Source organism: Bombyx mandarina, chromosome 08 (genome assembly GCF_030267445.1).
Source record: "Bombyx mandarina strain Sakado chromosome 08, ASM3026744v2".
NCBI lineage: Eukaryota > Metazoa > Arthropoda > Insecta > Lepidoptera > Bombycidae > Bombyx > Bombyx mandarina.
In genome coordinates this window covers 4,616,114-4,635,127 of record NC_143215.1, presented here as the reverse complement: position 1 = coordinate 4,635,127, position 19,014 = coordinate 4,616,114, and the positions used below count along the sequence as shown (strand labels likewise).

Genomic DNA, 19,014 nt, shown 5'->3' with positions numbered 1-19,014 from the left:
CAAAAACAGTGTGTTGACCGGATGATTTCTGCATTTGGTGATGAAGCCCCATCCAAAACCTCAATTTATCGCTAGTTTGCTGAGTTTCAACGTGGACGTGTCAAGCTCAGTGATGATCCCCGTCAAGGTCGTCCAAAAACTGCAGTCACCCAAGAAAACGTTGATGCTGTGCGTAAGCTGATTGAGGAAGATCGACATGTGACATACAGCGAAATTCAGGCAACTTTAGACATTGGCATGAGTCAAATACAAATAATCTTGCATGAACAATTAGGTGTAAAAAAGTTGTTTTCCCGATGGATACCGCATTCGCTCTGTGAAGAGCAAAAAGCGGCTCGCGTTACTTGGTGCGTCAGAACTCTCGAAAGATTCCACGCAGGGTCCTCAAATGCTGTATACAACATTGTATCAGGTGACGAATCCTGGATATACGCGTACGAACCCGAAACAAAAAACCAGTCACGAGTTTGGGTGTTCGAAAATGAGTTAAAGCCATCAAAAAATGCTCGTTCAGGGAGTGTTGCAAAAAAAATGGTGGCCACGTTTGTCTCCAAAACCGACCATGTTACGACTATTCCTCTTGAGGGACAAAGAACGGTTAATGCAGAATGGTATGCTAGCATTTGTTTGCCACAGGTCATTTCTGAACTCCGTAAAGAGAACTGCAACCGCCCCATCATCCTCCATCACGACAATGCGAGTTCTCACACCGCGCACAGAACAAAAGAGTTTTTAGAGCAAGAAAACATAGAATTATTAGACCATCCGCCGTACAGCCCCGACCTAAGCCCTAATGTTTTCTATAATTTCCCTAAAATAAAGAATAAATTGCATGGACAGAGATTTTCATCACCTGAAGAAGCTGTGGACGCCTACAAACCGGCCATTTTGGAGACCCCAAATTCCGAATTGAATGGTTGCTTCAATGATTGGTTCCATCGTATGGAAAAATGTGTCAAATTTGCGGATAATACTTCGAAAAGCAATAAATACATTTTTAAATATTAATGTTGTGTCACTTCGTTAATTCCCGAAATTTTCAGTGCCGCCCTCGTATAATACGCAGAGTACGAAAAGTCCCCAAACGATTTGATCGCAATACGCAAATTAGAGGTAGACTTAGTCTACATAAATAAATACTTAGTCAGTTAAGGCTTGTTTAAATTATGTATGACAAATAAAACAAGAAGGAATTTTCAAACAATTACTCTACAACGAACTGCTGTGTCATTTTACTCCTTTACAGTAATAGCAGGCCACACCGAACAAACTGGAAACTGAACATGCGAATACAACAAACGTTCTGCGGTTTGCGGAAGACATAAAAATATTTATCGCTGCCGATTCCAATACATCACTTTGGCATTAACTGGTGAACTATCATTGGTATTGCCGTTATGAACCATAAACCCGGCTAGCAAATCAACGATTTACAAAAAAAAGGGTGCGTGTACTTATGTACGCGCGTAAGAACTTATACTTTTTTTTTTTTTTTTTAATATTAAATAATTAATAATAAATATTTAACGTTAATAAGTTAATAATATTTAGTATGAATTATATTAAATAATAATTTTGTCATTTATAATGCTAAAAAATGAATGCTGAACACTTTTTTTACGAGTGCACATGCGCGAAAGTTCACCTGCGGCTATATTCAGACTCGCCAAGTTACGTCGATCGTATTGTAATGAGCGATTTAGTGGGCAACTTCATTCTGTTAATTTTGTGTCACGGTGCGCGCGCATCGTAAAATTTCACTCTCATCAATTTTTCATAACGCGCCTAAAGAAGTATAACTTCAAAAATAACAGTTCGCCTAAATCTTGAAATTGCCTTGTTACTAATTTGAATTTGAAATATTGGTCGAAATAAATTATACTTTTACGATTCACTGATTAAATTGGACGTCTCTTTTCTTCGGATTTTTTGAAAGTGTCATTAGCCTTTCATATCGAATGCGCTGTGAGTTGTTGCACTTGTCTATCTATGGGCAGTAATTAAGAAACGCAGTCATGTTATAAGTAGGTATTTTTCTGGAACTGTACAAGACCGCAGACTTGGATAATCATTTGTAAGCTACGCACATTACATGAAGCCAACGAAAATCGGACTCAATTTTCATGTCCCACACTAGCTGGCCGCATTTTAAGAGTTTTATGCATATTTATTGCGTTATGGTTGGACTGATATACGATCTACGTTCTTTGAAGTAGTCACCGGAGTCCATAGACAACGTAAAAAGGGCTTCTCACCTGGCAACCGAGAATGCAATACCTCGACAAAAATAGATAGGAAGAACGGATTTACTCCTACGTGGTTATAATAGGCACTGCCACCGTTAAATGCAACTGTAGTACAATGTTTTAATACGCAGAGAAATAAGCTCATAGCCAAACACGTTGTGACGCCTAAGGACTTGGTCTGCGCTTAATAGAAAATTGTCTAAAATCAAAAATGACGGGCCTAACATTTTAAGAAATAAATCAATGAGTAGTCATTCCGTATGTATAGGATCTTTATCTTTTCTCACGCCAATTGAGGAATGGCACTCCAGGGTCCCCTACAAACTTCACATTCATGCAAACTCCTTATGGGACAGTCAAGCTTAACGTGAGATGAATATCAACTAATACAATCTATTCCGATGGTAACATTTTACAGTATTAACGAAAACAAAAATGTATCTTGTCATATATTTATATAATTACATAATTTTTTTTCATCATTATCATTTTAATTCATTGCCAAAAATCGGTCATAAGTCATTAAAGTTCAAGGGCATATTATGAATTTCATACTCGGCATCAAATGAGCAGTTTTATTTTTAAATTATAAATTGTTAATCATCTATGAAGTATAAGGTATACAGACCAACCACTTAATGGTGAGAGATTAGTCTCTCGGGAACAACAAGTATGCGAAAGGCACAACCAGGTCTTTGCCAACCGCTGTAAATTGTACAAAATGATTCCGCCGCCTGCTGCCTACCGAACTACATGCCTTAGAAGCTCGCTCCTGATTCCTGTACTGGTTCAACTGTCCAATGTGTTAGAGCTCTTTTTTGCCGCGTTATATCTGGATATGGTCCTTTCGCCTAATAGTACAGGGCAGGGCATAGGGTATCAGTCCGTGCGGCAAATATCCCGTAAGCTGGACTAACCAGTTCAAGGCTGCTTCAGATTGATTTCTACACGTAAGCTCCAGGTGAGCAGCCGGAAGGGAGGAGTGGCGCCGGGTTGTAAAACTCCTTACTGAAAGCTATGACACCCACGACCACTCTGTTTAAAGTGTAGCGACTTAGAAGAATAATCTGGCTATAGAATGATTTTTTTTCAAACTGTGTGCTATGATTCCTCCGTTGCAGGGTAGGTACAGTAAGCCAATTAACCACCGGCGTTTCTGATGACCATGGCAACGGTACTACTTGTTGACCGTGGGTGGATTGTAGGTTCGTTTGCGTGCGGAGGCAAAGAAAAAATTACTTTTCTTCGCGATCGCAACATATTTCTTAAATTTAAAACAATTAAAGCAATTGGATCAATTATGGAAAAATAATTATAGATATTCTGTAGTAAATATCGTCCTTAATGAAAAAGATGGGCACATACCTTTGAATTGGTCAGAACTGACTTCTACGAAACTTTTTAAATTGTGACCTTTTGTTACTTTATTTATATTAGAAGCCAAAATCTAAGCATTCAACTATGATTAATTACACTTATAGCTCTAGTATATATTTACACTATTCTCAAACACCGAAAATAAAATTATTATATTACACTGATTTTAGTAAATTAATTTTACCGAGTTTCGTAACTTAGTACAGCAGGGCGAGCGTACACCCCGTACCGATGCCAGGAGTGATACTAAAGCATGCAAGCCAACAGTTTTCTGACAATTTTCCACTGCCTTCGAAACACTGCGCGAACCTGAAGAAAATCATGTTTTCACGTGTTTTCATGAAAACTATTTCCATAAACACTGCCATCTGTTGAGGACTTTTGAAATTATAAAAGAAGACTTTGCTTACTAAAAATAATGGCACTAGATGGCGGCATTCTTTTAAGGTGGATTTAAATGCAAACCATATCATGTGTAGCTTTAAAATACATGAAGTCTGGAATCAACCATATACATTTATTACGGTTTAAATTATTTTGATTGTGTTAAAATATTTAACTTGACTATTGTGAACAATGATTCGTTGAACTTTTATATAACCAGAAACTTCTTCACTAAATGTCAAAATACTGTCAAAGTCAGTTCATTTCTGGAAATTGTACACGAATCGCCAAATCGAGATTAACACGCTTTTCATTTACAATTTTCATATAATTTCTGTATACATTACTTATTTATTTATCTACTGTAACATCCATTATTTATATTTATTTAAGAAATTAGACACAAAAAACAGCGAAAATGTCTACAATATTGGAAAAAATTGCCGCTATAGAGTCGGAGGTTCGTAACTTGATAGGTTATGGTTAAATTTTCAACGACTTTATTGAAATAAATATGATTTAAAGAGCTATTTTCAATCTTTTCTTACTTTCTACAATAATATATTGCTATGTTTCATTTAAGTTTGTTATATATTATTATGTATCATCCGTAAGTAACAGATGCAGGGATTTCGATTCTATTTCAGATGGCGCGCACACAAAAAAACAAAGCTACTGCGCTTCATTTGGGTATATTAAAGGCTCGTTTGGCTAAATTAAGACGAGAACTGATCACTCCAAAGGGTGGCGGCGGCGCCACTGGCGAAGGTAAAGGGATAATATTGGAAATTAAGTCAAATTAAATTGAGAACTAGCTAGCTAGTTATATTAAATGAATTCTTAGTCCGAAAATTAATCAACACAAAACCTTTGAAAACATTCCAGGTTTCGATGTTGCGAAAACTGGTGATGCACGTATCGGTTTTGTAGGCTTCCCTTCAGTCGGGAAGTCTACTTTGCTCTCTAACTTGGCCGGAGTATACTCTGAAGTGGCAGCGTATGAGTTCACAACACTGACTACAGTACCTGGCTGCATCAAATACAAGGGTGCTAAGATACAGGTATTATTCATTTTGTAAGCATAAACGATAATTTGAAAATAAGTTTTGTTTGAATTGTAGACGAAATCAGTAATTCAGTTGATAAGTCATTTTATTAACAAAACAATCATAAAATATATTAGATTCTTTTAAATGTAATATAGTGATTAAACACATATTGGTACCACCATCATACTTCTTTCTGTCTTAAAGCACTCATTTCACAACTGTTGTACTATGAGGGTGGCACCATTCCCATTCTCATGTGTGTTGGGTCCACTAAACACTTAAAACTAAATGTGCTTACCTTAAACAGAAATGTATCTCAACTAGTGTAAAAAAGGCAGGTCGCAGAACCCTGCTATATGTACAAAATTAACACCAGTGACTGCTAACCTATTAATCGGCTGTTGAATAAGAACTAGTTATTAATGGTATTAATTCTTATTGAAATATAAATACAGGACAAGTTGATAAATTTCTGAGATGATTACAATGTGAAATTCTACCGGATTATTGATAACAGTATAGATTAAATTTTATAACTGGTTTTAGCTGCTAGATCTGCCGGGTATTATTGAAGGAGCGAAAGACGGCAAAGGTAGAGGTCGGCAAGTAATAGCTGTGGCTAGAACGTGCAGTCTTATATTTATAGTACTCGATGTACTGAAGCCATTGCAGCATAAGAAACTCCTCGAACATGAACTGGAAGGCTTCGGGCTACGGTTAAACAAACAGCCTCCGAACATACATTTTAGGAAAAAAGACAAAGGTGGAATCAATTTGAATACGACAGTGAGTTTCTTTGCCACACTTATATGTAGTTTAGAGACTTTTATGTCTCGGTCATGCTTTCACTTTTTTCTGAAGCAAGGTACTTACTACAATAGTGGCTCATTAGAAACATTTTGATTAGTATTTCTTTTGACCTCAATGCAAATTATGTGTTATTAATTATTTTTGTATTGTGTAGACTGTATGCTCGTAATCTGTCTGTTGTTAAATAAAGGAGTTCATAGATATCACACAAAGTGAACGGCATGACCCACCTTGCTATTTGTAATTTATGCCTGAATTATTTTGCATATTGCAATTTTTTTCAACCTTTAGTTATTGCCTGAAAAGGATCTGAATACTGGCATAGACCATGATGACATAATTTTGTAAATTTTGATTATATTATGCACCTAAAATAGTTGAATCTTGCTATGCATAAATATGCATAAACATACTGAGATAAGGTTTGGTCTCCATTGCATTGCATATTGGCTTTCACAGATAAATAGCAAAAATTGCTTACTAGCAGGCCTAGCAGACATAACCATGCTGTGAAAAAACCTGAATTTTGATTGCTGCATCAACTTGTGGTTCCATTTGTAAATATTTTTACATAAGAATATGTATATAAAATATACATACATACCTTATTTGTATTAATAAGGATATTTTAAGACTAAAAATAGTTACCAACAAACATAAAGAAAATACAGCATATTATTTATATTAGCGAAAAATAATGATTTCTTCTCTTTTCAGTGTCCTCAATCTGAGCTTGATGTAGAAGCCGTGAAAACAATCCTATCTGAATACAAAATACATAATGCTGATATAACTTTACGATATGATGCCAATAGCGATGATCTTATTGATGTTATTGAAGGAAATAGGATATATGTACCTTGTATCTATTTGTTGAATAAAATTGGTAAGTTATTAATATAAATTTAAATAAGTACCATTTCTTCCTTCTAGATGCTGAAGTATATAACTTTCATTGAGGTTAATTCCAAATTTTTGAAAGATAATTTTTATTTTCGATTACATTGGTATTTAATTTAAAATATTAATTTGGTGGTCTTTCAAAAAATGACTAAATCATTTAACAATATAAATCCATTAATTGAATCTGCTTTGTTGCATATGAGCGATTAACATAATCATGGTAATATAAACTGAAACTATTTTTATGGTTTAGTCTGGCGTTTTTTGCACTTGAACAAACTATTTAATATTTGAATAAACATTGAAAGCTGCACTGGTAGGTTCCTATTATTCCTATATTTGACTAGGCACGGAGAGGAAAATGAAGAATTATTGAGTGAAATGCGTTAATAAGGGCCCCTTAAGCTGACACAATGATAGCAATTCCAATGGCATTTTCCTAATTCCTCCGAAGCAACTCAATGGACCCTTTTTTTTAACGCTGAGGAATCCGTTTACGGATATCCGGTCGAGAGGGGTAACGGACTGGTTATGTCGGACTCAATGGACCCTGCAGAAGCTTGGTTAATTCATGCATAGCTAAGATCTTCAGTTCATTACATGATTTCCGATGACATCCAATATTTTATGTTTTTGTGTTCACTGACAACAGTCATTGCATGAACTCATTGGCACCATAATAAGTTTTGATGTCAGCAAAATCTAAGTAAAACATAAACTGGAACTTACTTTAAACTAAAGCTGACAAAAAATTGTCACAGTTTCAATACCATTAAACACATACAAGCCAATAACAAATACTCAAAGAAGCATTCCTTTATTTTTTCAGATCAAATCAGCATAGAGGAACTGGATGTAATTTATAAAATACCACACTGTGTTCCGATATCGGCACATCACAAATGGAACTTTGATGATTTATTGGAAAAAATGTGGGAGTACCTCAAACTAGTTAGAATATACACAAAGCCCAAGGGACAATTACCGGACTATAACTCTCCTGTGGTTTTGCACGCTGATAGAACATCAATTGAAGACTTTTGTAATAAACTGCACAGGTCTATTGTTAAAGAATTTAAATAGTAAGTATATGTTTTGACCTTATTTCATTTATTTATCCTAGCAGACAATTAAGAGTACTAGAGGTCCCGCAGTAGTCGAAATTCGACTATAATTAATTGGAATTGTAAGTTTGTACACTATTATGATTGTGTTTTATACTTCTATAATCACAAATTTCGCCAAGGCTACGCTATAAAAAAATATTAATAAAGACAAACAATATTTAATCTATTCTCAATTTGACCACAGACGTCAAGAACAAAAGTTTGACAATAAATATTTAGTATGCATGCGTTTGTGCGTCAAATACATGGTATGTAGTGTGTGTAATGTTTTCTTTATTGATTTAATGTATCTTTTATGCATTATTTTTAAAAAAACTAGCATTGTGCACTTCTCTATATTCTCCATAAGTGTAGAAAAATTCATACTCCTCCGTAAGCACCATTTTCGTCAAAAGGGATACAAAGTTTTTGCTTCACGTGTTAATATATAGATTTACGTAATGAATGTCATTTCAGTGTCAGTAACGTTAATTCCTAATTTATTTGTTTCCAGTGCTTTAGTCTGGGGTTCATCCGTGAAGCATCAACCTCAGAAGGTCGGTATAGAACATGTATTAGCTGACGAAGATGTTGTCCAAATTGTTAAAAAGGTCTAGAAATGTTATTACGAGAGCATGTAATGTAAATTTTATGATAATAAAAACTATGACCCGGTTAGTGTACGGTTGGGCATTTAAAACTGCGAACGTAATCTTATTAAAATGATCTATGCTGCTAATGATGCTTTAACTAACCGATGTGCTAGTGTGAATTACGTATGATTTTTTTATCACCTTTAAAATTAAACAGTGTCTGAATGCCTAAAAGCTATAAAACTGTGTACTCACTCGACATTCGCGAATTGTAATATAAAACCAGGCACAACATTCCTAGGATATAAATACTAATGAAAAAGTGTATTAGTGAGACACAGCTGACTGGTGATACAAAGTTAAGACATTTTGAAATTACCGGTGATTGTTACAGGGAAGATTGTACTAAAAAGTTTTAAATAAAAATATTGCAGTCTTTTTTTTTAAATCTTATTTTATAATTTTTTTTCTTACAAATGTAACAAAAAAGCGTTCAAGGTTTTGAATGCCCAACGCTTAAAAAAGAATTATAAAAATAATTTAAAATAGTTCATTTAATTTTGTGGACACACAATAAAAGTGAATTAATCATTATTTCAATGCTAGATTAATGTCAGTGTTGCTGAAAGGTAAATTAAGAGTATTTTTACTTTATTTGCATAATACTTGAGTTAAAAAATAGGCAAAGAAAAACTATTATACTATTATACTAAAATTATTATATTATTAATAAGATTCATGACGTTAGGAGCAAATAATTAGGTAAATCTACTTTTGCAATAACACTTAATATGGATTCGTATGTAATTTGTTGACTGTAATCTTAAAGCGATATTTTAAAGAAATCTTGTCCTAAAAAAACGTATATTCTTCGCGGTAAGTAGTGAAACCTTCAGAAGTAATTTCTCACATTTCAGAAATCTACACATGTATATAACTGTTCTTTACATTACAAATCACAATGTTGTAAAAAAATTCGTTTTATTTCGTAAATAAATATATTTCTAGAAATTATTTAATTATTAACTTGATTTTCAATTATAACATTAACTATCATTACTGTTGTCACGGATAAAGTAAATTAAGAATTATAAAGAACGATAAGCAAGTAATTAATACAGAGCATACAATTATTAATATAGCAATATTAATTTACATGGATTCAAACTTATTCCTAATAATATAAGTAGAATGCTGTGATTCGTAAGATAAGTAGCATTTTTACTGCCTTTGATTTCCTTATTTCATGTATGGATCGGAGGATAAAGGTAAGGAGAATCTTCTCTGTGCGTGAAAAGCTTCCGTTGAAATCTGCTAAATAAGGGTGGCGCTACAGTAGCAAGCGGGTAAATTTAAAAAAAGGCGCTGAAAGTTATTAGAATAAGAAAGAGAAATAAAAAAGGACGAAAGAACTGTAAACACTACAAAATCACAAAAAGTATTTTATTTAAAGCTGATAAGAAAATGCAATCGATTTCTCCACGTTTTACCACAGCAATAATTTTAGGTTATATTGACGAAATTAGTTTGGACTACGTAAACATGTGAGGTCTTGTATATTACAGTCACTAACTACTCTACTCATAAATTATATTAAATTTCCTAACTCGGCATACTTCAATCAGTTAACAAATAACTGCTCAATTCATATCATACCCTGTGCCTATGCTAGCGCCATTCGGGTGGATTTTTGAACTGTTATTTAGTACTGAAAGTGGGACACTTTTTCAAGTTTTTCCCATATGAGACGGTTCTCCTTACCTCTACCCTCCATAACTTCATGAATCCATAATCTAAAGAGATTGAGTTGGTTTGACAGCTGACAATTGACGAAGTGCCTAAAATAGTTATTGAATCGAGAAATTTTAGATGAATTAAAACAATCATTTCAATATTTTGATTGTATTAAATATGTTTTAAAAAAATGTGTTATATATTATGAGTAAATGTAATCAAATAATTTTAACACATTATCCTTCCATTGTATGAAGGGTAGAGGTAAGGAGCACCATTTTGTATAGGGGACTAATTAAAAAAGTGTCCAACTCTAAACAGTAAGTTTTTGTTGAAAGATAACTGCAATAGTGTCATATGAATATAGCAGTTTTAAATAGAGTGCAGTGCTGGCTTGAAATAAAGTGTGGTAGTCCAGGCCAATGTTTTAAAAATCTTTTCACTTACTACTATGATGCCATCTTAATTGACTTTCTATCAGCAGACACTTTTTTATACACTGAGATGTTGCTCCATACTTCTACCCTTCATACTCTACTGTTAACGCCAAATCACTTTGACATCAGTTAAAAAGCATGGTGTCAAATGACTATGTGTAGACACACATTACATTTAATCAATGCCATAGGTTTTTGTAGGCTGTTACAGCCTAAGAGTAATTACATACGTAATTATATAGCTACATATCGGTTATGTAGCTAGTTTCAATTGTTCGGATATCGATGCTATTTGTTTTTTAACCGACTTCAAAAAAAGAGGAGGAGGTTCTCAATTCGACTGTGCTATTTAAATGTTTATTACCACATAACTTTTGACTGGGTGAATCGATTTTGATGATTCTTTTTTTATTAGAACGCTGACGCTTCCCGAGTGGTCCCATTTCAATTTAGTCCAGTTCTGATAATGGTATCCATGAGAAAACCATATGTCTTAAATTTGAATTAAGTACGTGCGCGACAAATAAATGAATAACTCAATAACTCAATATCACGCCAACCGATTTCGATGATTATTGTTTTTAGTGTATATTAATTTGTTTTGAAATATAGATTTTTTTCTATTTGAAGTCGGTTTTTGTTAAAGCATGTCTATTTACAATTATAATAATTTAATTTAATACTGGCGCTCTGTCAGATTTGCAAAAAATTAACGTGTAACGTGTTTATCTGTAAAGTGTATTTATGATTGCAGTGAAGACATTATATAGATAATTATAAGTTAAACAAATATATTTGGTATTTTTCTACGTACTAAGTATAGCTATACTTATATGAAACTGTACTTTATGAGAAGTAATTTACCTTATGCTTGCAACACTTGATTCTATCATTCTTATTAATTAAGACTCTGGGTTGTTTAACATGTGAAAAAGCTCATAAAAATACAGTATAATACAAAACCATAACATTTGTTTTATTTTTATTGAGTTATTCGCCTTTGAACCACTGACAAGGTGGACTGGGGCCACAACTGTTGTTCAATGTAAGTGTTAGAAGTTTTATAAAGCTAAGGTATTTTTTGATGTAAAACAAATCTACGAATAGACAATCTCTGTTCATCCATTCCAGAGACCTTTTTTGCCACGTACCATCCGGCTATGGAATGAGCTCCCCTACACGGTGTTTCCCGAGCGCTATAACATGTCCTTCTTCAAACGAGGATTGTGGAAAGTATTAAGCGGCAGGCAGCGGTTTGGTTCTGCTCCTGGCATTGCTGAAGTCCATGGGCGGCGGTAACCACTCACCATCAGGTGGGCCGTGTGCTCGTCTGCCTACACACCAATGAAAAAAATTACGAAAACTACCTCCTTAAAATAAAAAATTACCGAACATCCAATCGCAATATGTTTATTCAAGAAAAATGTAACAGTCAACATTTGGAAAAGAAAGATGTTCGTTTAACTATTATTTTTTTATTGCTTAGTTGGGTGGACGAGCTCACAGCACACCTGTTATTAAGTGGTTACTGGAGCCCATAGACATCTACAACGTAAATGCGCCACCCGCCTTGAGATATAAGTTCTAAGGTCTCGAGTATAGTTACAACGGCTACCGCACCCTTCAAACCGAAACGCATTACTGCTTCAAGGCAGAAATAGGCAGGGTGGTGGAACCTACCTGTGCGGACTTACAAGAGGTCCTACCACCAGTAATGTAACCGTAAGTAAGTGGTAGTGGTAAGTTGGTACCTAAGTATCTATCAATGTAACAAAAATAGATACCATTATGTTAGAGTGTATAGGCAGATCACTTTTTTTTTTTCCTACCTAAGCTGATAGCCTTAGGGGCTATTTCAGCGTAACCCTAACGTTTGTAGGTGAGCTCACGGGGCTCAAACCCGATGACGTTGCTAACACGAACCCTAGCAAGAGCCGTGCTTCGCAGAATCTACCACCGGATCGGAAACGCGACCCACTGAGAAGATCCGGCGAGAAACTCAGTGGGCTGTGTCTGAGAGTTAATTTACTCGTCGAGCCCTTCGTCGCAAGCGACGGGTTCGACGAGAACGGTGACCGGTGCTTGAAGTACCTAAAAGCACCGTTAGTGGATCGGGAGGATCCGAGATGACGTGGGCAGATCACATTTGAAACTATTGCCTTATATACCTATTTGGGAAAACAACAAGTTGACGGACACCTCTGCGTTCTGTAAACAAGATCGTGAGTATTGCTAAATTATGTACCAGGTAACTTAGATATTACACTTAATATATAACCAGGTAATACCATTCCGTATACTATCGCATGTCACAAATCACTATGAATATTTATCTACCGACTCATAATGAAGCCATTTCAACACACTGCACGGCTTATATTCGGTTTTAAGACTGATCTTGTATGTAATTAGGTGTCATTAATTTATTAATCACAGCTTAAAAAAATAATCTTAAAGTTCCACAAAGATTTTTTTACGGAAAATATAGATGAAACGAAAAAAATTGTTGGGAAGTCATAATCGAGAAACCATTTGCACACGTAAGAAAGATTTTAAAATTTAATGTCGCTAGCTGTCAGCTGTCAATTATGACACGGTGAGGGCTAGTAACGGCTAGATAAGCTGCGCATTGCGCAATGCGCTTCACAGTAATCGATCAATAACATTAACTTTGAGGTTGCTGCTTACAGCCACTGCGTATTGAAGGTCGCAGCAACTTGTTGAAATTCGGTAAAGGTAAAACAGAATTCTTAGATAATTAAAACTGCTGTTTACGTTTTATTTTGTTTAGAAGGTTCAAAACACGCATGCTTTTATTTCAGATAGTATTATCAGTTTTGCCGATTTAAAAAACTATGTAGGTATCTACAGAGTGTGTACGATACGATGTAGTTCGTTATTTTTTATTTCCAAATGTCTGCTTTTGAAGATTTATCTGCTTCGCAAGTGAGTTTTCTTTTTGTTTACGTATATAAACAAAGTATGTACGAATTTTACTTAAAATTATTGTTGTCTTGTTTTTATCATTCACAATTATAGAAATAAACGCCATCTACCGATTTTTATGTGAAGCTGTTCATTCAATCTTACTTATAATGCTTAGTAGTACAATAATAAATTCATAGGTGGCAACCAATAATGTTTTAGAGGCTCCGTGCAGCGTTAAAGCGGGACGTAACAGCCGTCTGTTTGGAATCAACTCTCGGATTGGAAATCACCAAACCAGCAATGGATTTAATACTAGAACTGATTTATAAGAAGCTGTCTGTCTACGCCTCTGATTTAGAAGTCTTTGCAAGGTTTATATTTAATGCCTATCTATGTTAGCTAACTTTTTTAGTCTACCTATCTGCCAATACTCTCGAGGGGCTATTCTGGCTTCATTGTGACTGATTGTCGAGTTCACGGGGCACGTGACAGGATTTGCTAACGTCTGCCCTAGTAAGAGCTGTGTTTCGCTGAATCTACCACCGGATCGGAATCGCGACCTATTGAGAAGATCCGGCGAGAAACTCAATGGGTTATGTCTCTGGGATAAGTGACACGTCCGAACTCTTCGTTGCATTCAAGGAGTTCGGCAAAGACGTTAATCGGTGCTTGAGATGCCTAAAAGCACCCATTTAGTTAATGTTGGCCATATTAACAAAATTTTACCGCAATTATGACTCCTCAAGATTTCGTGTTAATTTTGTGTATAAAATTCCCTCTTTTGTTATTAATAAAGCTTGGATGTTTTTCTGTCTGTTTGTTCTGGCTAATCTCAGAAACGGCTGCACCGATTTTGTGGGTTATAACAAGAAACTTAGGCTTCTTTTATTTTACATTAAGAATTAGTGTTTTGCTTATAACCATAAAATCCATTAAATTATGAACAAAATGACCGTACTTGAAACAACCTTGACTGCGCTGGTAAATCTAAAAATCTCAGTAAAAATCTATACAGGACAAGATTGAAGAATCAAAATGTTTTCCTAAAAAAATTAAAATAGTTCGCGGGTAGAATACATTTTAAGCCTAAAAAATATTATTGTAATAGTTTGAGCTATCAAAATTGTTTGACAATTAATTTATTAATTAATAGTAGGTAATGTAAGCAAGTATATTGTATTGTTATTTTAAAGGCATGCTAGACGCTGCAAAATCCAAGGGGAAGACGTCAAGCTACTGGTGAGACGAAACAAATCTTTAGTAAGTGAATTGGATTATGCTCTGTTTCGTAAACTCTTCTTTCTAAGGCATATTTTTTCTTCTATGCAATAAATGTCAGGCGCTGCATGCGGTTTTTTTTATTATTTATTAATGTCAAAAATTAGAATTCCGATATTTCAAATGTTGAAAAGTCATAGTATTATAGTAATCGGCACGAGCAGTGAGCTCTCGACAAAAGAGTGGGGGGCCGTCTGCGCATCGTACACTTAGGGTCAAGTTAAATGGATCACTCATCGTATTTAATTTTTTTAATTTTTTTATTGCATGGATGGCCGAGATCACGGCCCACCTGATGTTAAGTGGTCACTGGAGCCCATAGACATTTAGAACGTAAATGCCGCCACCTACCTTGAGACATGAGTTTTAAGGTCTCAGTTTTTACAGTACAACGGCTGCTCCACCTTTCAAACCGAAATGCATTACTGCTTCATGGCAGAAATAGGCAGGTGGTGGTACCTTCCCGTGCGGACTCACAAGACGTCCTACCACCAGTAATCTATATATATAAAATTGAATTGCTGTTCGTTTGTCTCGCTAAAACTCGAGAACGGCTGGACCGATTTGGCTAATTTTGGTCTTGAATTATTCGTGGTAGTCTAGAGAAGGTTTAAAAGGTGAATAAATATGAAAATGCTCGGAATTATTATAAAAACAAACAATTTTGTCTTTTTTTAAGTTTATTTTATACAAAAGTTTAGGTATTTTATTTATCGATTGAGGCACTACGAAGTCTGCCAGGTCAGCTAGTAGGTTATAAAAATTAAAAAAATATGAAATTCACTGCGCTAACCTTCGCAGCGATCTCAACTTGAATCGAGGTCCCCAACAGCGGCCCTCAAGCGCAAGTCGTCGCTCGCCGAAGATATATTCGAAGACGCATCCTCCAACTTTGACGAGCCCGCAATGAAAGACAAAATGCGCAAGGAAGAACCGCCAATGGAAGACGCAATTGACATGACCGTGGAAAACGTCGTCGATTTGACCGCCGATTAAATCGATTCAATCGAATTCTACATTTGAAATTATTATAGTGAGCGCTAGTTTCGCACCGTCACAACATTGGTCGCGAAAATTAATGTTTTATCTATCATTAATATATTTACGTAGTTGACCTGTGGTGACGTACAATTTGAAAGTAATTCTACTTGGTTAAAAGCGAAAGCTTTGTTTAAAATGTGTTTGTCTTTTCTTGTAAGCAATTTTACGACGCTTGGTCTGTGGTCGCGACCACAGATTACTTATTGATTAATGTGTTGTAAGGAGCTAAATGTTTAGTGTAAAGTTTTATCTGCAATTTTATTTAAATAATAATTTTGTAGAAAAAATCTACAGTAATATTATTTTGTAATAACGCACAGATATGTACATATTTTTTTTTTAAATACATTGTTAACCTTTTTATGTAAATTTCATCGTTAAAATTTGCTTTAATTTACCACGTAATCTTTTCGTATAAAAATATGATATTACAATGAAAAAGTGCCAAATTCTTCGCTTAGAAGCTTGAATGTAAAAATTTGTTTTTTTTTTTAAATTGTACTCTACCATTGATCGAAAAAATTATTAAAATATAATAGAGGAACTTTTTAATCATTCCAAATTTTCAAACTTTATCCTTAAATGTTAGATCTTTATCCTTAGCAACTCATAGTGACAATATTTATTGGAATTATCAATACTCTAGAATGAATAAATGAAAATTAATCAGGCTATTTGTTTTTGTTCTTTTTATTCGGTCTTCTATACTAATATATAAATCTACAGTGGTTTTTACGGATGTTCCGTTATAACTACTGAACCATGCATCCGATTGACTTGTTATATTTATATGCGTGTTGGACTCCCTACACCAGTTGCAGAGGCGTTAATGATGAGAATCTTTGTGGGGGTGAGAAATAATAATGTTAATTTTAAATGCCCAGCGAAGCGGACGGGTACAAATAGTTAATTTATGAAAACAGATCGATTATTTAAAGAAATATTAAAAGAGCATTTTAGAATGCTCGCACTGTGCCGATGTCTCTAATGTCAAGAATGTCATTTTAAGTGGTGCTTTTTATGTTTGCGAGATTACTGGTGACCCGGAGGTCTTTCCAGTTTTACCAGGGCAGGTGGGCGAGCAAGGGCTCTCAGCCAGGAGGGGTGAGATTTGCTAACAACTGCCCAAGCGCCTCCGAAGGAGACCTAACAACTCAGGAGTAGCTGCTTCGCGAATGAATCTACTACCGGATCGGAATCACGACCCGCTGAGAAGATCCGGTGACAACCTCAGCGGGCTGATGTTTAGGTTAGGTTGAACTCGACAGAGTTCGACGAGTACGGTTACCGGGACAAGTGGTGCTCTGGCCAGCGTAACTGTTTGCACGTTTTAGCAATGAATCGATGTGAGAGCCCTTTTGTGTTTGTGTTTTTTTTAATAAATAGTTACCATCTTCCGGTATCGATCCATGCCAAGATATCTAACAGAGATAGATGTTTCGATTGTGTATATTTTTTTAATTCTAAAGCCACACTAGTCAAGCCGAAAGGCATTGCTGATTCTCTTAAAAAGCAAGTGTATTATCTATGACTGATTCAACGCAGAAATACGTAGGATGGTGGTATAAAACAGTGAGTGCGAGTAATCATGCAATCTTTTAGTTTTTTGGACGTTGGAGTATTTTAATAGTGCATCTCTTTTTTTAATTCTTTATTGTTTAGATGGGTAGACGAGCTCAGCCCACCTGGTGTTATGTGGTTACTGGAGTACATAGTCATTTACAACGTAAATGCGCCACCCACCTTAGATATAAGTTCTAAGGTCTCAGTATAGTTACAACGGCTGCCCCACCCTTCAAGCCGAAACGAATTACTGCTACACGGCAGAAATAGGCGGGGTGTTTGCACCTACCCGTGCGGACTCACAAGAGGTCCTACCACCAGTAAAATCTTACGGCATCTTCTGGTAATGAATTACATGTATTCGTTTCAGTACACAGATCTATATTTAAGCATAAATGTATAGCTCTAAATAGGGAAGGGGTGCTTGCCCACGGCGAATGTCGCCAAAAAACTCGTTATACACGAAGCACAATTAACATAGAACAATAGCATCTGTGGAGTTGACTTGCAATTAGTACGAGTAAAAGTTCTATCGCGTCCGATGTATCGATTAGTTGTTTGACGCAAATAATTACAGCTGTCACTTCAACTTTAAATCTTCGGATTAATAATAAATAATCTTTGGATTAATTTCCACCGTGAAGGAACAACATCGTGTAATAAAAAACAAACCCGCAAAATTATAATTTGCGTAATTACTGGTGGTAGGACCTCTTGTGAGTCCGCGCGGGTAGGTACCACCGCCCTGCCTATTTCTGCCGTGAAGCAGTAATGCGTTTCGGTTTGAACGATGGGGCAGCCGTTGTAACTATACTTGAGACCTTAGAACTTATATCTCAAGGTGGGTGGCGCATTTACGTTGTAGATGTCTATGGGCTCCAGTAACCACTTAGCACCAGGTGGGCCGTGAGCTCGTCCACCCATCTAAGCAATAAAAAAATTAAAATAAATAAATAAATAATACAATGGTTGTTAATTAATAAATTTTACATTACTTTCTGCGCTAGGTACTTAGTTAATTTAGCCATTAAGATGATTTGTGATAGTACAAATATTAATTTAGAATCATACTGAAATATTCTTGGGGATATAATTATAACTTATGTAATGACTTTTTGGATGAGATTTGGGTGCGATTATTTAATGAATGAATGTGGGAGAAGCAAAATAGTGTGTCTAATGATACGGCAATGTATTAAATGTATATTTGAATATACACGTATCACTATTTTGATCAGAATATTTTTTTCTTTTATATCTATTTATCACACGGAGTTAGTATCAAATTCACAAGTAGTCTAGTTTAGTTTGTATGTTACGTTGAAAGAATACGTACGTTAACGAAATTTAAACTCAACATAATAAGGATTACGATAAAAAAATAATAATCGTAGTTTAGTTATTGACTAATATTAATTATTACAAAAGAAAACTCAATCGAAGTCTACTCTACCGTCCGCTCTGTTCTTACAGTTAATTACTCCTATAACGACAGTTACTGTTAGACCATAATGAGATTTTTGCAATTCAACAGTGGGCCGTTACAAGGTGCTGTTTATCGACCC

General features: G+C 35.2%; 3 protein-coding genes across 6 annotated transcripts in view; 2 read left to right on the top strand and 1 right to left on the bottom strand.

Annotated features, from left to right (window-relative positions):
• The window catches only part of LOC149502462 (potassium channel subfamily K member 18), a 204,570-nt gene extending 200,638 nt beyond the window's left edge, over nucleotides 1-3,932 (bottom strand). Inside the window, exon 1 of one of the 2 annotated variants that reach the window (XM_089729034.1) lies at nucleotides 3,808-3,932. The gene's annotated coding sequence lies outside the window, so the exon portion shown is untranslated. Of the gene's footprint in view, nucleotides 1-3,611 lie in introns of both variants that reach the window. The other variant, XM_089729033.1, reaches the window with a different exon arrangement.
• A 332-nt stretch (nucleotides 3,933-4,264) lies between these two features.
• 128up (GTP-binding protein 128up) lies at nucleotides 4,265-11,607 on the top strand. Its single transcript, XM_089729017.1, has 7 exons — nucleotides 4,265-4,467; nucleotides 4,655-4,775; nucleotides 4,893-5,068; nucleotides 5,603-5,842; nucleotides 6,584-6,752; nucleotides 7,599-7,851; nucleotides 8,390-11,607. The coding sequence occupies exons 1-7, from the start codon at nucleotides 4,426-4,428 to the stop codon at nucleotides 8,490-8,492; spliced, it is 1,104 nt and encodes a 367-aa protein (XP_089585143.1). The 5' UTR covers nucleotides 4,265-4,425; the 3' UTR covers nucleotides 8,493-11,607.
• Nucleotides 11,608-13,219: 1,612 nt separating this feature from the next.
• On the top strand, nucleotides 13,220-16,560 carry MHF1 (centromere protein S-like). Of its 3 annotated transcripts, none has more exons than XM_089729014.1 (5): nucleotides 13,220-13,375; nucleotides 13,462-13,585; nucleotides 13,787-13,938; nucleotides 14,761-14,827; nucleotides 15,647-16,560. In XM_089729014.1, the coding sequence occupies exons 2-5, from the start codon at nucleotides 13,553-13,555 to the stop codon at nucleotides 15,839-15,841; spliced, it is 447 nt and encodes a 148-aa protein (XP_089585140.1). In that variant the 5' UTR covers nucleotides 13,220-13,375; nucleotides 13,462-13,552; the 3' UTR covers nucleotides 15,842-16,560. The 3 variants fall into 3 exon arrangements, with proteins under 3 accessions (XP_089585140.1, XP_089585142.1, XP_089585141.1); XM_089729016.1 differs by having other exon boundaries at nucleotides 13,262-13,375; nucleotides 13,466-13,585; XM_089729015.1 differs by having other exon boundaries at nucleotides 13,350-13,369.
• The last annotated feature ends 2,454 nt before the right edge of the window (nucleotides 16,561-19,014 follow it).